We start from the raw sequence: 19,322 nt of genomic DNA on the forward strand, positions 1-19,322 counted from the left end.
GATATTGATATAGGTGTGTATTTAGTCTATCCTTATATTATGGTGATGCTATATGCACCCTTTTTTATATCAGAATTAGGTCAAATCATGTTTTAACAATATAATATTATAAAAAATAAGTCTTTATGTTATATATGTGAAAATGAAATTAGCAAGTATGAATGCCTTTAACAATATATAAGGATTCATTTAATTGTCCCCTTGTTTTGTTTGGCGGTCAAAAGCTAGTAAATATAAGTACCATTCGAAAGCCATCATGGATGGGACCAATGTAGGGGGAGGGTAGGGGTCTCGTGGCCCGAATGTGTCGGGACCAATGAATCATCATTTCAGGTATACTTAGATGTAGATCTGACATAACTGAATTGCATGGACGAAAATAAAGTAGCCGGGTGAAAGAATTATAAAAGATTTTCAGCTTTTAATTTGACACAAATAGTTTGATGATTTTCTTTGTTTTTGTTTCATATGTTTTAGCGAGACAGAAAAAGTGCATTTGTAATCGCACTTAGTTATGTCTTGATTGTGTCTAACGAACCATCATACATGTGACAACAAGTTTTTACTCTGTTTCGTGTGACTGTCAGATAATAAATATTTAACGCATGTATTTTATGTATATATAGCTTTTACAAACACCCCCTTCATTAATATTTGTATTTTTCTAAAAACATTTAATAGACATTTGACAAAAATATTTAAGTGGTGACATGACATTCATTGGTACTTAAAATCACCAAGTACACAAAAGTCTCCATGTTCATGTAATGTCGTCGTTGTTTGACTTTTATATTGGAATCAATATATCGTATAGCATTCAACCGGATTAAAATCGATTGTAGTTTAAAGTATTTTAGATGACTATTTTATTTTAAAAAAATTCAAATATTTACTAAAAAAATTATTTTAATAATTATGTTAAACTCTTCTCTAAAATAAAGAAAAAAAAACGAGAGAATGAAAACATATCTGAATTATGAAGAATATAGAAGGAAAAAATATAACATACCTCTTACAGATGATCTAATAAGGGGTTGTTTGTTTACCATTAATAGTTCCATTAAGAAGTGGTATTTGAATCGTTAAGAGATGAATCTTGTTTGACAATTACCAAATAATTATATTTCATTTTGCACTATATCATGAAAGTTTTTTAATCATTCTGACCACTTAAATTGTACAAATCATTTAACAACTGTCAAACAACACATAGGTTATTTTAAATTGATCCATAAGTTATATTTGGTTAAGAATCGGGATGGGAATCAGAAGGGTTATTTAGAAATTTAACTTTAAAAAGAAAATTTGTTTTATACTCATCTGAATGTGTGAATTTAATTAAAATCTCATTTTAAAATTATATGCCTAAATATTAACGAATCGGAATTGGTGGGTTTTTTGATATTTTTTTTGGGTCTTGAAAAATAGATGTTTTAGTCTATATTTTTAAAATTTAAAGAAAACAAATCAAAGTTTTGTGTTTGATTCATGATTCAGAGTTTATTTATGTCGATTTACCGATTTGGTTCTTAAATCCTATTGAGTTTGGTTGAGTTTAACATGACGAATTAACTAACATTTTGCTAATAGTCGAGTTTCACCATTCTTCCAATTTCAAGTCAAGCATGTATTTAATTCTCAAATATATATTTTGGAAATAATTACAATATGATAAAAACAAGTGGTATTAATATTTAATTAATGCGACATTAAAAGGTGTTTCTAGTTTTTACTTGTGGTAAGACTTTCTAGAATCATCCTTTATCTAAATTCACTTATGTTTACGATGATATGATTTCAACTTGATCTCACATACATCCACTAGTTAATATCCTTATGAATACATATCAAATTAAAATTAAATCAGGCAAAATTAGAGCCGAATAAAAAAAACAAATCTATACTTTGGGTTTATTTCAATTTTGAGCCAATTTGGTTTTGAATCAAGTTCATCGACAGATTAACGGGCTGTTTTATCAAATGCTTACAGTGTAAGCGTTTATTGGTGTCGTTTACCTTCAGGTTGAACAGAGGAAAGACCTTGAATCTTACTGGGAAAAAGGTGTAACAATGACTGGGAATCTTGCATAGTAAGTAAGGGAGAATAATTTTTCTTGGTAAGGGTTTACCAGGTAAAAGACACTTGCTAACAATTGATTTTGATGATAAAAAATCTTACCTGATAAAGCCATTAATGCTAACGTTCATGCGGATAAGCGCTTACCTGGTAAACGGCCCAAGGAACCGTTTATAAAATATTTACATGGTAAATACTTATTGACAATAGTCATAATCATCACTTACTTTATCGGATAACATTCTCGACTATCAAAGTGGATTGTTGGTAAATGTTAATTGGGAAATAAGTTTTTCTGTCACTTATGAGGCAAGATTTTCGATTATTGTAATGTCTTTTGTCAAATAAGATTCTCGATCTTTATCATGCTTATCCATTAAAATAAACTAGAAAGGTACTCACACAATGCAATAAGATACATCTAGATTTCAAATGTTTCGTTTTTTTTTGTCTCAATCGATGTTATAATACAGTTTTATATGGTTCTGAAAAAATAATAATTTTTTTTTGTTGAATAAAATATAAATATGAAGATATATCATAAAAATTTGATTTTTTTGATACTAGTATCAAACTAACTATTTAAAATTTCTTATTTCTTTGTGTATTTTTATAATTCATTTTTTTATTTTTGTTTTAATAATATAATCTTTTATAAATATATTAATTAAGTATTTTATTAGAACTTAATGATTATCCTGATTATATTTTAGATTTTATATATTTAAAGTGAGATGTTTATCCTTTATTTGATTATGTTTATCTACAGTTAGTTACACAAATTCGAACATGAAGTTCTAATAAGTTGTAATTATGCATAATTTACTTGTAATATTGAATTTTAAGTAATATACATAAATAAACAGTACTTAATGTATAAAAATAGTTTTTAAGAGTTTTTATCAAATATTTTATAATATAGTATAGATGAGTAAATGACATTCGATAAACACTTAACCAGTAATCGTTTGATAAAACAACCTAAGATTTATAAAGTTCAAATATAAAAAAAAGATACAATAAATCACATTTGACATAAATCTAATAAATGATTTTAACATGAAACACACATAAAACAGCTTTTTGACTTTTCAAATTTGTTTTTCAAGACTCGTTGGCCGGTTCAAACCGACAACATGAGGTCCCTTTCAATTAATCCAATAAGTCCTTTTACTTTCAAACAATTACACTTAACCCCTTAAACTTCTTATGTGTTGTTTGTACTACACCTTAAATATCCGATAAACTTGCTCCTGATGCTTAAATCAATTTCAAGTTACACAACACTTTTACATGTCGAGATCGATAACAAAGGAATGATTCATAGTTCTTGTGTTAATTTCTACGAACGTTTAATATATTTAAAACCATCAAGGACTGAAATATTATAAAACAAAACCAGATGGATGTTAAATGTAACATTCATTTTGATAATTTAAAATTAGAGTGAACTACACCGGTGGTCCCTATGGTTTGCTCAAATTTTAGATCTGGTCTCTAAAATAAACTATATACATCAATGGTCCCTTACTTTCCAATTTCACGACACTCAATATCTCTGAAGTTAACATTGTCAGTTAGTAATTGTTAAAAGGGACAAATCAATATTTGGACAAACTACAGTGACCAAAAGTGTAATTCGCTCTAAAATTAATTGCGGTTCACATATATTGCAGTAAATTGCACTTTCGTCCCTATAGTTTGTCCAAAAACTGATTTGTCTCTTCAAACGGTTAAACTAACGTTGTTAACTATAAGGACCTTCAGTTTTATGAAATTGGAAAATTAGGGACTATTAGTGTAAATGTTTGTTTTAAGAATCATATCCAAAATTTGAGTATATCACAAGGACCGACAGTTTAATTCACTTTTAAAACTGTATAAAAAGTATAATAATAAATATGTAATAGAGACAACATGACTTATAACCTGGTCATCAGTCATGGCCATCGCCCATCGGTGGCATTCAACATCTTTCTTCAAAATTGACAATCTAACTGATAAATCAATCGTTTGCTGATAACTACTTGTTAATTAACTTTTACGTTAATAGTTTGAATTAGGAGCCAAATCAGTAAAATAGATTTTTAAAAAAGTAAATAATTTTTAATTGAAATTCATTAGGAAAATAATATTTATTTATTTTATTAACCTGGATATCCAACTCGCTATGCGAGCCGACTAACCCCAAGACGACCACCTGCTTTGCAGATATCCCGAAGTCATCGCATTTGAATCTCCGTGGCCACAAGGGGATTTTTATTTCTCCTTGGATTTGAACCTGAGACCTCCTGGTACTTTAAACTTTTGAAACAAAACTCAAACCAATCAGGCACCACCCTTGTGGTTATATTCAATTTTCTTATACAATACATATTAAGGGTTATTTCATTGGTTTTTTAATTAATTCCTTGGTGGATAAAATTGACCGTATGTATTAATTTGTCTGTATAGATTTAGAAATTTTTATTTGAGAAAGTTTTTTCATAGATGAAAATAATGTATTTTTTTTAATTCGAGGTTTAGGAAAAACTTAACTTTTTATATAAAGCGTTTACCTTAAAAGCTTATTAAATAGGGAAAATTGTATCAAAATGGAACCAACTTTCACCTAATTCCTATTTTGGGGAACCAACTTTCAAAATCGTCATTCTGGGGAACCAATTTGCACCTAATTCCTATTTTGGGGAACCAACTTTTAAAATCATCATTTTGGGGAACCAACTTGCACTTGATTCCTATTTTGGGGAACCAACTTGCAAAATAATTATACAAAATAAATAAAATTCGTTTTTTTCCAAAAAATTAATGCAATAAAATCTATCTTTCATTGCAAATCTAGTTTTTTTTTAATTCAGATATCAAATTGAACATTTAAAAAAAATCCAAATTACCACAATAAAAATTGTTTTTTACCAATGCAAAAAAAATCAATTTAATAGAAAAAAATTAATTGATGCGATAAAAAATAAATATTAAATATCACATTCAAGATTTTTTATATTTAACCAATTGCATCAATTAATTTTTTTCTATTAAATTGATTTTTTTGCATTAGTAAAAAACAATTTTTATTGTGGTAATTTGGATTTTTTAAAAAAATGTTCAATTTGATATCTGAATTAAAAAAATGAGATTTGAAATGAAAATAGATTTTATTGCATTAATTTTTTTAAAAAAAAACGATTTTTTGTTATTTTTCTGTAATTATTTTGCAAGTGGTTCCCCAAAATAGGAATTAGGTGCAAGTTGATTCCACAAAATGACGATTTTGAAAGTTGGTTCCCCAAAATAGAAATTAGGTGAAAGTTGGTTTCATTTTGATACAATTTTCCCTATTAAATAAGCCACTTTATATACCATTAAACCATTATCAAACGTAAGTTTATTAAAGGGCAAATTTGCATGAAAAAGTAAAGTAATTTAATTTGATATATTTTGGATAACGTACTCTCAAAACCTTCATTTTGATACATAAGATATAAAATTTTAAATATTTAAATGTTCGATAACCGGTTGAAGACTAACTTTAAATTGAAAAAATCCATGTCCTTTACCACGTCAACAAATAATATTGAGTTGAATATCATATCACTCACCACATCAGTATAATAACCGATTATCTAAATACTTAAATGTTTAAAACTTTACATTTTAAATATCAAAATGAATTTTTGAAAATATGTTACAAAAGTAAATTACTCGATTTTAACTCTTAAGATTAATTAATGGTCGAAATCACCGGTCTCATCTTCTCCATCCTTCATTTCCCGCCCGGAGGCCGCCATTTTCGATTTTAAAGCAAAAAGCTTTCACCGGTTTGATCGGTAAAGTAGCAGTCGGAGAACGCCGGCGTCATGGCATCGACATCAGCTCCTCGAAGCGAGACAGGTTCATCGAGGATGAAATCCGCCGCTTCCACTCTTTGCTACGATAACCAAACACTCCTTGCTGTAAGTATTCGCTCCATCATCTTTTGCTTTCATCAAAATCCCCCAGTTGTAAATCGAATCACTCTTTGATTTTGATTTTTGTTTCCAGGATATTCGAAAAGCTATGGGTACCATGAAGGAAATTGGGGTTAGTCTGGAGAAACAACACAAAAGCCAAATGGTACGTTGAAATTATTTCTAGGGTTTCAATTTTGTTTTGTAAAAGTAACAATAGTTATTGCTAATATGCAAGGATTGGACGGTACAGTGATACCTAACTCCATATAAATGTGGAATCGTTTAAATCGGCAATGGTGCAGGTGAAGGAGCTTGAAGCTGAGTTTATGGAGTTACTGAAAGCTTATGAGGATTGTGCTAATCTTTCCTCTGCAGTTGATTCTGTTGGAAATATGTATCGTCCCAATGAACAGGTGTTGGACTCGCCATCCATTTGCATTTTCCTTACAAGCTTCTTAATTCTTCAATCTCGTTTGATTTTTGGTTGGATTTTGCTAATTCTAGTACAATTCTTGCTGATTATTTTAATTTGCAGGTTACTGATTTTAAGAAGCTGCTAGACGATGAGATGGCAAAGACAAAACGTCATTCATCATCTGTTCCACAAGTTAATCAATTATTTCGCCAGTTCAGAGAAGCCATCTGGGTAACTTATTCCATTACCACTCAAAATTCCATTCATGGGTTTGCGGGATAATTACTAAATCCTATTGATGTGTGCACGAGATTTAAACTCCCAACCGATCAATCAAACTTGGTTGAGTAGGTTTGTTGTTGTCTGTGTGTCAATATGTCACTTGGTCTATCTGAATGCAATAGCACTCGGTCTCTCTCCCTGAATTTATCGTACTCACCAATTTTTTATCGCTCCCAGTAAAGGTATGGGGGAACAGGTGTTCGCTAATCAACTAGAGGCCCACATAGGGGCATAGTCATGGTTTAGCTGAAAGCTATATAATCGAAGAAATTTTTTATACGTGAATGCGTGTTCAATCCGAGTTTGATCAATATGAATAGAGTATCATTTTCTGTGATACCTCCCTATCTGCTTTCTGGGGATTCATTTGTTCTCATCAAGAGATAAGGATGTTGAACTCTTGATCCCCCTTTTACTTGTGTAACTGAACCCTGTTTACCATGGTATCACACTTGGGCAAATCAAATGAGTTTTGGTTATACTCTAGATGGTATTGTTTAAGTGGTAAGTTATTTATCAAGGTAGTCTTTGTTTCACTGTTTTGAAGTTTTCTTGAATATATGTTCTCTTTTGTTTTACACAGAATGTGCATAATTCAGGACAACCCATGCCTGGTGAAGAACAGGAAGATATTGTAATGACTAGTACACAAAGCATCCTTTTAAATATTACTTGTCCACTAAGTGGCAAACCAGTTGGTCAACTCTCGGAACCTGTTCGCAGGTTTGATCTTCATCATCTGATTCACTGCTAGCATTTTCTACCAATGTGATAAGCTATTTCAACTACGAGTTATGTGTTTATGTAGACATTAAAACATAAATGGTTAGTATATTGAAAACATATATATAAAGCTCTAAAATAAGCACTACATATTAGCTTACTTTCTGCACCATTCAGATCACATAAGATGATATATCTCTTGTTCAGCTAAATTTCATCAAATTTTATACAACTCTTGCAATGGATAATTTAAAGTGCCAATTCAGGAAATGTACCTCTTTCGTGGAATTAATGAAAGTGAATGTGCTTTGCCATTGTTAAACATCATCTGTTCCTGATGGTTCAGAAACAGAAAGAATTGCATATTGTAGTTGTTAGCACACCCTTGAAAGTGATGGAACATTAAATCTCAATTAGGGTTTTTACTTTTTAGGTGCTCATATATCCCACGAGTCTTTTGCAGTAGGGGCTATCATGATCAAGTAGTTTCAAATTCGTTGATTTTGAGGCCCTTGATTATGTTAAAAAACATTAGAATGAATTTATAGCTACCAGATTTGTGTATCACTAATTTTGATAGCTCTAGGATCAAGAAGAAAATGTTCTATGTTCACTGGGAGTAACTCATCATGTTAAGCTCAAGTGACCAATGTCACTCCGGGAATATTGCTGCTGTTTTCTTTTTAAACTGGCAAAACTTYTATAAMTCCTTGATGGCTTTTTTTTTGTTAGGTAACCTCATTACAGCTTCCAAAACAATCATTATTTCATAGAAATAGAATAACATGTATTCTTTCAAATGCCCTGTGCTGTAGAAGTGTAACCTCATTACAGCTTCCAAATGATTTCGTACAAATAGAATAACATGTACAAGATCCTCCGTCCATGTGATAAGTTGATTTTTGCTCCGCGTGACCCTTCTTCCTCATGTTACAAAATCAGTTTTGCTCTTTTAACTGTAAACCGATTGTCTAGCTCACCGCTTGATATTAATTTGGTTTGTTTGATTGGGTCGATCTTATATTCTTTGGTTCTACAGTACAACCCTTTTTCCATGTCTTCTCCCACAAGAATAACCTTCTCACGAATTTAACATTTCATTTGCTATCGAAACATCCCTGTATTTTGGTGCTCAAAGTCAAACTCATACAGTATTGGCTCACATTATCATACGAATGTTATATGGTGCTCAAACTTATAGAATCTTGGCTAGATCATAAAATGTTGATTGCCTGAGGTCATTGTGGATAGTTTTGTCAAATGTGAAAGTATTTTAGTGTACCATGTGGTTGATATATGGACCTTGTTGTATTGCTAATATTCTACATGCAATCTCTTATTTATCTAATAAAAGATAAGAAATTAATACCATTTACCTCCACTTTCTATTTTATGGGTCCAGAATCAAATCTGCAGTTTTTCTCAAACAACATGAGATAAAATGAAAATGTTGCTAAAAGTTGCCATCTTTATTTTCGTTATATTGCAAATTTTTGATTCATTATGGATTTCACCATGGTACTAATACTTTTACAGTATGGACTGCAAGCATATATACGAAAAAAAGGTTATCATGGAGTACATAAGGTCCAAGCATGGCCAACCTAAATGTCCAATGGCAGGTACATGCAAAATATCACGATTATCTTTATACACATGATTTGGCTACTCCATTCCTGACCATGTTATCTCTTCTTTCAGCATGCCCGAAAAAAATTGTGGCAGAAAGAGTGGTTTGTGATCCCTTGTTACGCGTCGAAATTGAGGAATCTTGCGCAATGAACAAGCAAACTGTCAGGCCTAATGTCATAGAGGATTTCACAGAGGATTTAGAACAAGAAGATTCCGACTGAAGCAGACTTTTAGAAAACTCAATTGTGAAAAAACCCTAGATTTATCAAGTGATTGGTATTTGTTTTTCTTGTTGTGTTTGATTAGTGCTATTATGTGGAAAAGAAATTGCGCAACTATGAAACCCTTTTTGACACAATCTTCAGTAATGAGATGAAAAGGTTCAGGTTCTATTGTTCTTAAACTGCTTTCATGCAGGATCAAACTACACATCACAACAAATCGGCTTTACAGGAAGCCAGGTATGTCTAAGGGGCTGTTTCGTTGGTTTTCCATTAAGTCTTGTATGGATAAAGCTGTATGTGTGGATTAATTTGTCTCTATATCGAAGGAGCGTGTTTTTTAATTGGGAATGACAGTTTTTTCCTAGCTTTCTGTATAAAGGCCCCCCCCCTAGAAGCTTACTGAATAAGCCACCTTTCCATCATTAAGCCATTACCGAACAATCATGTATAGTTGACCAAAAAAGCTGCGAGTCCCATTAAGCTAATTAAGATGCTAACAAACAAGCCCTAAATGTATTATTAGACTGCTTTGTAGGACTTGAGATTATAGGACCAACCAATTGTGTAGCTTGTGTAAAAGGTGTTATAATAGGACATTAGGCCATGTTTTGCATTCTAAAAGGTTTTTTAGGACAATTTTGAAATAAAGTGTACGAGTATAACATTTTTTCAAATAATGTCATATAAAAAGACTAATGGGACGCTTTTTATTTCAAAAGTGTGAAGACTTGTTAGGACGCTTTTATGTAACACATTTATAATTGCATAAGAGACATAAGTATTTGGTCCTACAAAGTTAATTCATATAAAACAGTATATTAAGACATTTAGACATATTTGGCGTCCTATAAAACCAAGTTTATTGTAGTGACAGTTTACAAGGCTCGTGCTCTACCACCGAGCTATAGAGGCTTATTTGCCTTGTTGGTTCTTCTACCGGCATCCTCTTTTCTACTGCTACTTCCACTTTCATTGGAGATGAAGTAACAGAGTATGCAATCACAAAGGTCACCTCTTATCTTGACTACTGTTGCTTAGATTTATAAAATTTAGATCTAATTATCTTTTGGTGGGGAATATTTTATTGTGTATTGTTGTGGAATTTAGAAGGCAAACTAACATGAAGCTGATGTATGTTTGTTGCAGGAACACATTGGTGATCATGGATGATTGTTATAAAGCTCCAAGAAACCTTTATCTATTGGACCTATCCTCCATGGCCCCACACAGGGGTATGTCTGCATACTTTCTTTGTAAGTTTGTATTAAGATTTATAAACCAGTTCTAATTTCTAACATACTTGTTTGCATTTAATCTTTCTTGAATATGTATATATATATATAGAGAGAGATCCAATCATTTGTTAACCACTTAAATAGTGTTAACTATACAAACCCATATTAGCCAATCAAATGCCAAACTCATTCCTTGTTTCATAACACGCCTTGGTTAAATATTAGGGGTAGTTTTGTACTTTTTATTCATTTTTATTAGCGGTTACCTAATCATATCCCTATTTTTAGGGAGGATAATTATATCCCTACTTTGAGAGAGAGAGAGAGAGAATTGCAATGCGAGAAAAATAGGGATATTATTAGGCGGTCACCTAATCATATCCGCAAGTAGTTTTCACTTCACTCATTTTCATATGTGAAACTAATGTACAAAAGTTCATCCATATTATCTACATGCACTAAGACATGATAATCATAGGTGAACATAAAAAATATGCTACTTGGGAAAAGCTCAACTGAAGGTGTTTGTTTGTGAATTTGTATGTATACACACAATTTCATAAGCGAAACGATACACATAATTTCATAAGCAAAACAAATAATACACACAATTTGATAAGCGAACATCAGAAAAAAGAATACACACAATTTCATAGGTCAACATCTGAATTCTGAAAAAGAAATGCAAATAAAGTAATTGTCCAAAAATACCCTTTGTTCACTTATGATTTCAAATATGAATGCACATTTCATTACCCAATATTCCAACATTGCCACTAATTCCATCTAATCCGTTGGTTACCAATTTTAATGGATGAGATTTGGTTAAAGAAGTTTACACTAAATGTTTGGTTAACAAATGAAGGGGCCTCTCTCGTGTGTGTATACATATATATACATACATATACATATATATACATATATATTCTATGTTATACAAGTAAGCAATACTGCCAATCAATAGCCTGTTTGATTAAAAAAACTATGACAATAGATATAATATCTTTTGTGGTACTGTAGTAGTCTATAAACAAAGAACCTGCACATGGGTAGTTTGCTGGCAATACCCATTTTCTTATATTCACTTCCCAACCTCCAATCACTAAATAAACTACCCCCCTTTCCTTAAATTCATGCACAATATTTTAGAAATCAACAGGTTCATTGCTCATATATATGGAATTGGAATCCTTTATTATATTTAAATTTACAGCAATCTCAATGCCACATGAGTCAATCCCACTTCACCTCTACCTCCAATCATAATCATCTTCATTCACAGCTTGTTCCACCATCATAACACAATCATTCAAGATCATCATCCTTAAATCTCATCAAGATTGTGTGTTTTTAAGATATGGAAGAAGCTGGAGATCTTTTGGAAGCTAGTTGGTTCTTTGAGAACTTGCTTCACACAAAATCAAGAACCATGTCTAGATGCTATTCTGATCTCTCTTCTAGTTCTTGTCCTCCTCCTCTTCATTCTCATCCTCCATTGTGTTCGACCGAAGAACACGTCGAGATTGAGGAGAAAGGCTCTAGTTTTTCTTCAAGAAAGCAACCACCCGTTGCTTATCCTGGTTTAACCAAGACACCATCGTTGCCAAATTCTACTGAAACACAATCTTTTCTAACAAAAAAGCCGAACCCAAGTCCTAATTTGATGCGGGGATCTTCCATTTCAACTTCCTTAGTTGGAAGTGATCCAGAAGTTATTAATGTCAAGAAAGAGGGAAAAAGCTCTAGCTTCTCTTCAAGAAAGCAACCACCCGTTGCTCGTCCCAGTTTAACCAGGACACCATCGTTGCCAAATTCTATAGAATCACAATCTTTTCGGATGAAAAAGCCGAACCCGAGTCCTGATTTGATGCGGGCATCGTCCGTGCCAACTTCTGTAGTTGGAAGTGATCAAGAAGATCATATCAATGTCAAGAAAGAGCGAAAAAGCTCAAGCTTTTCTTCAAGAAAGCAACCGCCCATTGCCCCTCCAAGTCTAACTAGGGTACCATCTTTACCAACTTCAATAGAAACTCAATCTTTTCTAACGAAAAAGCCAATCCCGAGTCCTTATTTGACCTGGACATCATCCATGGCGACTTCGGTAGTTATAAGTGATCAAGAAGATGAAGAAGAAGAAGATCAAGAAAGTGAGTTTACTTTGGGGAGATTGATAAGGCAAGCATCCATGAACTCTTCACACACATTGAATCAACCTCGACAAACGCCTAAGGTACACATCCATTCAACAAGCACTACAACATAATCGATCTTATAGGACACCAAAGATGTCTAAATATTCTCGGGCTTAAGTTTATAGGACCAAACAATAATGCATCATATATAAAAGTTACACCAAGTTGTGAGGACATATTTGGACATCATCACAAATTTTTTAAGAACACTTATTCTAATACCCTTTTTATAAGACATTTTTGATAAGTGTTCTATGAACACATTTTTATAAGACACTTTCAAAAGAGTCGTATAAAAAGACTAACAAGACGCATCATTCCGAAATTCTTGTAAAAAAACTTGTTAGGATGCAAAACACGTTCTATCAACTTATTGTAACACCTTTACCACAACTGTTTGATCCTGTAAACTTCAATTCTAGTGTTTGTTAGCAACTTAATGAGCTTAATGGGACTCACATCTTATTCGGTTATACATGACTGTTTGGTAGTGGCTTAATGATATAGAAAGTGGCTTATTCAATAAGCTTCTAGCGGGAGTTTTATGCAGAAAGCCAAGTTTTTACCGAACCTGTCCTTCTCAATTAAAAAAATACCCATCTATGAAAAATCTCTCAACCAAAAACCTTCTCATTCTATGCAAACATATTAATTCACACAAACAACTTTATCCATAGAGAAGTTGATGGAAAACCAACCAAACAACCATTTAGACGCATTTGACGTCTATGAAGCCGATTTTGTGTAGTGTAGCTTTGCAAAAAAATTCTAGATTCCATGACCCTAGAACAACCTTATATAGAATATCAAGATTTGTATATATATATATATATATATATATATATAATTAGAGATTGGTTTTTGCAGACATTTACAGAAAACATGCAAAAGAAACCCGGATTACATCAAGAAAAGATCGGTGATATGGGATCGATGGAGAAAAACCAAAGCAAAAGCAGAAAGGATAGTGGAAGGAACTATGGCGGCGGCGGCCGCGGTGGTGTTGGTGGTTCTGTAATTCCAGGAGGATGGGTTGATAAGAGTTCATCAGAAGACATGAAGGCACACATCAAGTTTTGGGCTAGAGCTGTGGCTTCTAATGTGCGCCAGGAGTGTTCATGATAGCAAATCCATTCGAATTAATAATAAAATACACATCTGGATCATGACAGAAATAAGGTGATCAAAGCTTTCTTCAGATTCATTGTATGTCTAATTCTTGCAAGATTGGCTCTACATCTATCTTGTCCCTTTAGAGACTTGTAAATGTTTGACTGAATTACATAAAGGGTCCCTGAACTATTGTATGATTTTCATTTTGGCCCCTTCGGTTTTCATGGCAGGCCATGAAATCAAGAAACCGAAATGCGGTGTTAACAAGGTGTGTTGTATTTAGAGACGAAAGTATTCGGTTATTAAGGAAAGATTAAATATCACCTTTAATTTTTAGATAAGTTGATTTGACATTTTCGACCCGTATCTAACACGTGAATCCAAGAACGCACGCTTCATAGTCGAATGGTCACATTCGTCCTAAAAAACGAACACATTCTATTGCTTGTATAAATAGGGTGTTTTACACAAATCTCGTACAGTGTCAACACGATGGTGTGTTTGTGTGTGTAGTACCTCTTCATTAATGGTGTGTTAGCGTTTTCTTCGTTTTTTGTTTCGATTTTCATAAATTATGATTTAGGGTTTTTAATTTAGATTTGATAATGGTAGGCAAAGGTTGTGTTAATGGTGGTGATTAGGTAAGTGATGAAGATAAAAAGTAATCAAGAAGATGAAAATTTATAATTGAATGATAAAGATTGAACAGGTTAATTAGGGTTGCTTGGTAGTTGTTGAATGGTTTAGTGCAGAATGATTAAGAGGCTCTCATGATATAGTGWAAAATGAAATATAATTGTTTGGTAATTGTTTATAATGGAATTAGGGCGTTGAATGGTTAAGGGAGACCCATGATGCAAAATCATTCAGAGTATTTTAGAACCATTAAGAGACATTTTTTTTTTTGGAAAACAAGATTCATCTCTTAACGATTCAAAGACTGTCTCTTAATGGAACCATTACGAGGTAAACAAACAACTTCTTACTGTCAGAGTAATTAATGTCTTGAACTAGTGTCAATATATAATATAATTATGCTTTATATGTTCTTCATGCTCCAGTAACGTTTTCCCTACATTTTGGAGTTGATTGGATCTTACTTTTCCTTACAATCTTCTGTCTGTCGGCTACCCATGTTCTCCTGTAGACCTCTCTACCTCGCGATGTTCTACAAACGTCTATCGGGTACACGCTTAATCAAGGTCCTCCGTTTTCCTAGCATTGCTATTACCATCGAACACGTATTGAATTATATTGAGCAAAAACGATGCTCATCCTACCAATATTGAAGCCCTAACAGAGGAAATTTGACTCGGGATCGAGGTTCTTCGCTATTCGAGATCGACATGAGTAAAACAATCAATTCTTCTGCTAATCGCTTTCTCTACATGGATACCTCTATTGAGCGTGTATCAAACTCAATCGAGCATGTGTTGAACGCTATCAAGTTTCATTAACATTAACCTTATCAAGGGGTTGTTTGGTTGGTTTTCAATTGAGTTCTGTATGGATAAAACTGTTTGTGTGGATTTATTAAATTGAGAATGTTTTTGTTTAAGAGGGTTTTAACATAGATGGGAGAAACATGTTTTTTTTTAATTAGGACAGATGTAGAAAAAAACTTGACTTTCTACGTTAATCCGTTCTAAAAATCTACTGAATAAACCATTTTTTATATCAATAAACAACTACCACAAAATTTATATATATATATATACATACACACACATGTATGTATGTATGTATATGGTTGGGTTCACGTGAGACCATCATGTTTTCATGAGACATCTTTTTTACATTTGAAACTTCACAGCAAACCGTCGTGAAGGTAATAAAAAGTCGAACCTTTACAAAAAAAAAACTGTAATCTCACAGGTCTCATGAAAACATATTGATCTCAAATGATCACAAGTCTATATAAATATAAATATAAATATAAATAAATAAATAAATAAATAAATATATATATATATATATATATATATATATATAAAGAGAGAGAGAGAGATGATGTTTACTTTACAAATCACGTTATTTGTTTAACCCGTACAAATCTCATTCAACCAATCATAATTTTTCATTTTGTTCATTTTTTTGCAATTATAATGGAGGGTGTTAATCATGGATATTATCATCTTCATTATTTTAATTTTAGAGAAATACATAAAACAGTTTCATTAAAATTTCATTTAGTATTATATGAAATAATTTTATAATCATATATGAAACAATTTCATCAAAAAAAGTATTATGTAAAATAATTTCACAAGATTAAACAATTTCAGAAAAAAATTCATAAAATTAAACAATGAAATCGATGAATAAAATAATTTACACGATTTATATAAATTAAATGATTTGCATTTCACCTCTTAAATTATTAATATCTTTAAATATGCTAACACTTTATCCAACTCAAATTCCCGGTTCAAATACAAAGATATTTATCAATTTATCCAAATTCAATATCACACTCCCATTTCTTACCTCAATCCACCACCACCACCGCCACCTCCATCATCGATGTTGCATTCCCCACCACACCTTCTCTCCTCCTCCTCCACCCTTCTCCTACCTCGCTTCTCCCTCCTTCCAAATCCCAATTTTCTCAGAACCTCCATCAAACCCTATTCCATTTCGCAACAATTCTCCACCAGACATATCGTTCCATTGCTAGCTCAACTCTCCGGCTCACCCAGACCGGAAGACGGACCCGTCGAGCTTCCCTTCTCTCTCCCCTCATTTATCTCCACCAACGATGACCCTTCCACTCTCCAAGTCGCCACCAGCGTTCTCCTCACCGGCGCCATCTCCGTCTTCCTGTTTCGCTCCCTTCGTCGACGTGCAAAGCGTGCCAAAGAACTGGTTCATTCCTCTCTCTCTCTCTCATATTCTCACTTTCAGAGCATAACTGTAATTCACCATAGAATTTGAATGCCGATTTAACATCTGGCTCATATGTTAGGGTTTAATTTGTGTATTATGATGCGGAATTGAATCAATTCGTACTTATACTCAAGTATTAGCAATATTTGAATTGGGAATTTTGTTTATTGGATTAGCAATATTTGAATTGGGAATTTTGTTTATTGGATTAGCAATTTAGGTCTACAGGAGCTAAAAAAACGTTGAAGGAGGAGGCAATGGAGAGTTTGAAAGCAATGTCGCCGGTTGAGGCAAATGCTCCTCCGTCCCCTCTTCAGGCGTTGCTCGGAGGTTTATCTGCCGGAGTTATTGCACTTATTCTTTATAAATTCACTACCACCATTGAAGCTTCTCTGAATCGACAAACAATTTCCGATAACTTTTCGGTATGTGTTTTTATGAATCCTCCTTCATCCCTTCCGGTATTCTTTGAACTTCATAAGGTCAAAATCTGAATCCCACTTGGGGGCTATTTTGTTCGGGAAAGATTTTGTTTGAGAGGGTTTTTCATAAATAGAAGGAGCTTGAGTTTTGGAAATAAAACTCCCCTGAAAGCTTATTGAATAAGCCACTTTTTATATATTAAACCACTACCAAATGGTCATGTATAGCTCACTGAATAAGCTGTGAGTCCCATTAAGCTATTTAAGCTGTCAACAAACAAATCCATAGGGCTGTTTGGTTGGTTTTCTGTTGAGTTCTGTTGAGTTCTTTAGGATAAAGTTGTCTGTGTGGATTAATCTGTTTGTATAGATTGGGAACGTTTTTGTTTCAAAGGGTTTTTCATAGATGGAATGAAGATGCTTTATAAACTTTAATTGGGAGAGGCATGTTTGGATAAAACTTGGGTTTCTGCATAAAGCTATGCCACTACCAACAATCATGTATAGCTGACCGAATAAGCTGCGAGTCCCATTTAGGCTATTAAGCTGCTAATAAACGGACCTTTAGTTTCTTTTGTATTGTTTGTTTTCTGCAAAATTGGGCTCAGGGTTATAATCACAATCAAGAAATGGTGCTTTAATTTAGGGTTTGTAGTTTCAGTAGTGTTTTGACATCATTAGCATAGTTAAGAAGAATCTTGAACATTTGTTTATGGGAGGCAAGACAAGATCAAATGAGAAGGTGGGAAGTTCCAAGAGAACACGTGATTACGGAGTAAAAATCACATGTGCTACAAGCCTACAACATGTTCGAAAGGAAGTGGGCGACTTGGTCAACGCAACCAAGGGTCACGGGAAAGGTCGTTCGCTATATGGCGCGTCAACGCAACATGTTTGTATCACATGTGATTACGTGTTTCGTATCACATGTAAGATTTTGAAACTTCTCGCAATTTGACCGACTGCCTTCTTATTTGATCCTGCCTCCCGTTTAATGTAGCAATTCATAATTGTGCGTTTGGTACGCGAGACCGGACATAAACGAAACAGAACAAAAACTTCTTGTCACCTGTTGGGTCCCACATTTGGTGTGACATTTAGACATGGAGAGGACATCATTGACCGAGACACCAAAATAGGTGGAACAGATTTCTGGGGGTCAGGTAAAGATTGGTAAATTACTAAACTACCCCATATGCCAGATAAAACCCTAAAAACCTTGCACAGTTCTTTCACCAACCTACCTCCCTATCGCCCGTTCAGTCTTGTCTAGCCCTGTCTTGCACATAAAGGATAAAATGGTTGGTTCTTCTCTTTGCAAACTCTTTTAGTTTAGTTCCCATGTCTGATTCATTAAGATGGTCTTCCATCTCTTGTTCATCATAAACTCATCGACCCTTTTCGTTCATTCTCATCTTTCGGCTCAACTTTGTATAACGAAACCTTTGCGTTGCAGGTCAGACAGATCACAATAACGATAAGGTAGGTGTATGCATACATCAACCCTCACCATTTTTTGTAGTTCTTGTTCGATTCTAATCCCGTGACCTAATTTTCAAGATGATTGCGTGTAGGACTATTATAAATGGGATATGCTACCTTGCGACATTCGTTTTTGGCATCAACTCTGTTGGGTTAATACTCTACTCGGGCCAGCTTGGCTATAATGCGATAATGGAAGATTCTTCGAGCGACAAAATGCAGAGTTCGGATGAAACGCAAGTGAAATCCAATGAGTCTGAAATGAACATGAATGATGGAGGTCAAGATTCAAATAGCAGGAAACAGTGATGATGGAGATCAGAAAACAGGTTTCAGTTTTTGAATCCTATTTGTAGTATATGTCTCTATATATATATATGATATTTTCATCACATATCATTCATTTTGATAGCATTGATGCAAATCCTTCAACTCCCTGCCTACATATTCATATTGATATATATATATATATATATATATATATATATATACTAGAATCGTACTCGCGCAATGCAGCGAGATATATCGTGATTTTAATATTTCATTTTATTCTTTATCTTAGTCGATGTTATAATATGACTTTATGTTATTTTAAGAAAGCGATGATCTTTTTATTTTTGAATAAAATATATGTTTGAAGATATCATAAAAATTTGACAAAAATATATCGATATTAGTATCAAATTAAC

At 33.1% G+C, this 19,322-nt stretch overlaps 3 protein-coding genes across 4 annotated transcripts; all 3 read left to right on the plus strand.

Moving 5' to 3' along the window:
* Window positions 1-5,880: 5,880 nt before the first annotated feature.
* Window positions 5,881-9,433, plus strand: LOC112517365 (E3 SUMO-protein ligase MMS21). Its single transcript, XM_025124770.1, has 7 exons — window positions 5,881-6,030; window positions 6,119-6,190; window positions 6,330-6,440; window positions 6,563-6,673; window positions 7,308-7,447; window positions 8,984-9,069; window positions 9,149-9,433. Exons 1-7 carry the CDS (start codon window positions 5,935-5,937, stop codon window positions 9,298-9,300), a joined length of 768 nt encoding a protein of 255 aa, XP_024980538.1. The 5' UTR covers window positions 5,881-5,934; the 3' UTR covers window positions 9,301-9,433.
* A 2,390-nt stretch (window positions 9,434-11,823) lies between these two features.
* On the plus strand, window positions 11,824-14,161 carry LOC112517259 (transcription initiation factor TFIID subunit 12-like). The gene is made up of 2 exons (XM_025124635.1): window positions 11,824-12,768; window positions 13,598-14,161. The coding sequence occupies exons 1-2, from the start codon at window positions 11,896-11,898 to the stop codon at window positions 13,850-13,852; spliced, it is 1,128 nt and encodes a 375-aa protein (XP_024980403.1). The 5' UTR covers window positions 11,824-11,895; the 3' UTR covers window positions 13,853-14,161.
* A 2,110-nt stretch (window positions 14,162-16,271) lies between these two features.
* LOC112516928 lies at window positions 16,272-19,063 on the plus strand. 2 transcript variants are annotated; one of them, XM_025124182.1, is made up of 4 exons: window positions 16,272-16,708; window positions 16,942-17,154; window positions 18,608-18,633; window positions 18,726-19,063. In XM_025124182.1, exons 1-4 carry the CDS (start codon window positions 16,367-16,369, stop codon window positions 18,940-18,942), a joined length of 798 nt encoding a protein of 265 aa, XP_024979950.1. In that variant the 5' UTR covers window positions 16,272-16,366; the 3' UTR covers window positions 18,943-19,063. The 2 variants fall into 2 exon arrangements, with proteins under 2 accessions (XP_024979950.1, XP_024979951.1); XM_025124183.1 differs by having other exon boundaries at window positions 16,345-16,708; window positions 16,950-17,154.
* Window positions 19,064-19,322: the final 259 nt, after the last annotated feature.

The sequence above is a fragment of the Cynara cardunculus genome, assembly GCF_001531365.2.
Source record: "Cynara cardunculus var. scolymus isolate 2C chromosome LG 8, CcrdV1, whole genome shotgun sequence".
Taxonomy (NCBI): domain Eukaryota; kingdom Viridiplantae; phylum Streptophyta; class Magnoliopsida; order Asterales; family Asteraceae; genus Cynara; species Cynara cardunculus.